The 2,238-nt window shown below is 45.4% G+C and overlaps 1 gene segment (V, D, J or C); it reads right to left on the bottom strand.

Moving 5' to 3' along the window:
* Positions 1–937: 937 nt before the first annotated feature.
* On the bottom strand, positions 938–1,486 carry LOC103741719. The segment is given in 2 exon segments: positions 938–1,281; positions 1,385–1,486. Coding segments are annotated over 2 exon segments (390 nt in total).
* Positions 1,487–2,238: the final 752 nt, after the last annotated feature.

Here is a 2,238-nt window from a genome sequence, read left to right as displayed (position 1 = left end):
ATGGAAATTAAAAGTACTCATATGCCTAAAATAAAGTAAGAAAACAAAAAAATTAAACGTTGCTGTTTTATTTCTTTAGTTTTATTTATTTATTTATTTATTTTTAAATTACAAGGCTAACATCCATCTGTGAGAGAGAACACGTGGAGAGAAATCCATTAAATTCCTGGAGGATAAACTCTCAGTGTTTAACCATCCTTTATGAATTGGAAATTCTGTTCTGTCATATAGCATAGAGCTTAGGAATGGCACAATTGGGTCGATGCCAGAAATTATTGTTTGCAGACAGTGTGCCTGGAGCTACAAACTGCCAACAGTATAATTAAAACTCTCATTTCTAATAAAAATTTTGATCCTCTGCTACCCTGGAATGCAATTTCCATGGCTGTGATTTCAGGTTTCACAGTGCACCTAGGTATGAATCACAGAGCTTCTCTCTGGAGTTCATCACCTGTTCTGTGTCACTGATGGAAAACCCAGCAAACTCTCCACTGTCTCTCAGTTCTACCGATTGTCCCAAACTTGAACCCCAAACACTCCTGTAACCTGTAACCTGTAACCCTGAACTCGTTCCCTTAAAACCAGGACAGTCTTCATGGTCATTGAGCATCCTCCGAATTTGATCCTGGGACCTCTACAGAGTCACTTATTCCCCATGTGATGCTCTCTATGCTGTTAGGTCAGAGTGGATCCTGTATTTAAACATATACAGCACAGCAGATAACAGAATTTAAGACACTTGGTTACTTCGAATGACAGTAATATCATACTTCTAGACCAGTTCCATTAGAAAACTGCTCTGTGATAAATAGGCAGTCCTTGAACCAGAGTCCAGGTGTTTATGCCCAGTCACCTGCTCAGGAGTGACTCTGCGATCCATGTTTCCTGCGCCCCCTGCTGGCCTTGAGCGCTGTCGCAGGGAGGTTTGTGTCTGGGCTTACACTGAAGTCCCAGTACTGTGTGACCAATCTGTGCGTCTTGCACAGTAATACGTGGCTGTGTCCTCAGACCTCAGACTGCTCATTTGCAGGGACACGGTGTTCTTGGAATTGTCTCTGGAGATGGTGAATCGGCCTTTCACAGAGTCTGGGTAGTATTTACCACTTCCATCATAACTTATTTCTGCAACCCACTCCAGCCCCTTCCCTGGAGCTTGGCGGACCCAGTGCATGTAGTAATCACTGAAGGTGAATCCAGAGGCTGCACAGGAGAGTGTCAGGGATCCCCCAGGCTTCACCAAGCCTCCTCCAGACTCCACCAGCTTCTCCTCACACTGGACACCTGCAAACAGAGAGTCCTCATCAGGAACTTGTCACACCTGCCCACTGTCCCTCTCACCCTTGTCAACTCACACACCCAACATTCCTTCTTTTCCATAAATCACCTTTTAAAAGAGCAACGAGGAAAAGCCAGCTCAGCCCAAACTTCATGTTGAGTCTGTGTTCAGTGTTGATCAGTGAATGGAACACCTGGGTGTGCAGGGCTGGGCTCCTCTGCCAGAGCTGCAGGGTCCAGGCTGGGCTGGCTTTCAAGAGCAGAGGGAGGCCCTATTTGCATGTCCCCTTGTTATATACAGAGAAGGGAGGTTGAACTCCTGGAAGAAGACAGTTCTCGCAGCAGATGTGAGAGACCTCCGGGACTTGAATGATGGAACACCTGGGTGTGCAGGGCTGGGCTCCTCTGCCAGAGCTGCAGGGTCCAGGCTGGGCTGGCTTTCAAGAGCAGAGGGAGGCCCTATTTGCATGTCCCCTTGTTATATACAGAGAAGGGAGGTTGAACTCCTGGAAGAAGACAGTTCTCGCAGCAGATGTGAGAGACCTCCGGGACTTGAATGACAGTCATGGAACTTGAGATATGTGGTATTTCTGTATGTGGATGTTGCTTGTTAAGGATTCACTAAGATTCATTATTTTACTTCTGTTATGTGCACAGAAACTACAGTGTATGTAGTACTGGTATCCCCTACTGGAAAAATGAAATATGAAACGTGTCAGGAATGGTCAAGTTTCTGGATAGGCTCTCAGGCTGGGCATGTGTCTGCTCTGCTATCTGGGCCTGTGCTCCTCAGCTAGACACAGCTTCTCTCTTCTGAAACTTATAGTCAGAGCCATACATTATAAGGAATAATTTAAAATCTATATGCTACTAAATTTAAAAACCTAAAAGAAATAAATGTGTGGGGCTGGAGAGATGGCTCAGTGGTTAAGAATACTGGTTGTTCTTGCAGAAGACCTGGGT

The sequence above is a fragment of the Nannospalax galili genome, unplaced genomic scaffold (assembly GCF_000622305.1).
Source record: "Nannospalax galili isolate Female #2095 unplaced genomic scaffold, S.galili_v1.0 scaffold1600, whole genome shotgun sequence".
NCBI classification, from domain to species: Eukaryota; Metazoa; Chordata; class Mammalia; order Rodentia; family Spalacidae; genus Nannospalax; species Nannospalax galili.
Note: the sequence above shows the minus strand (reverse complement) of the source record. Positions and strands in the feature narration are given on the sequence as shown.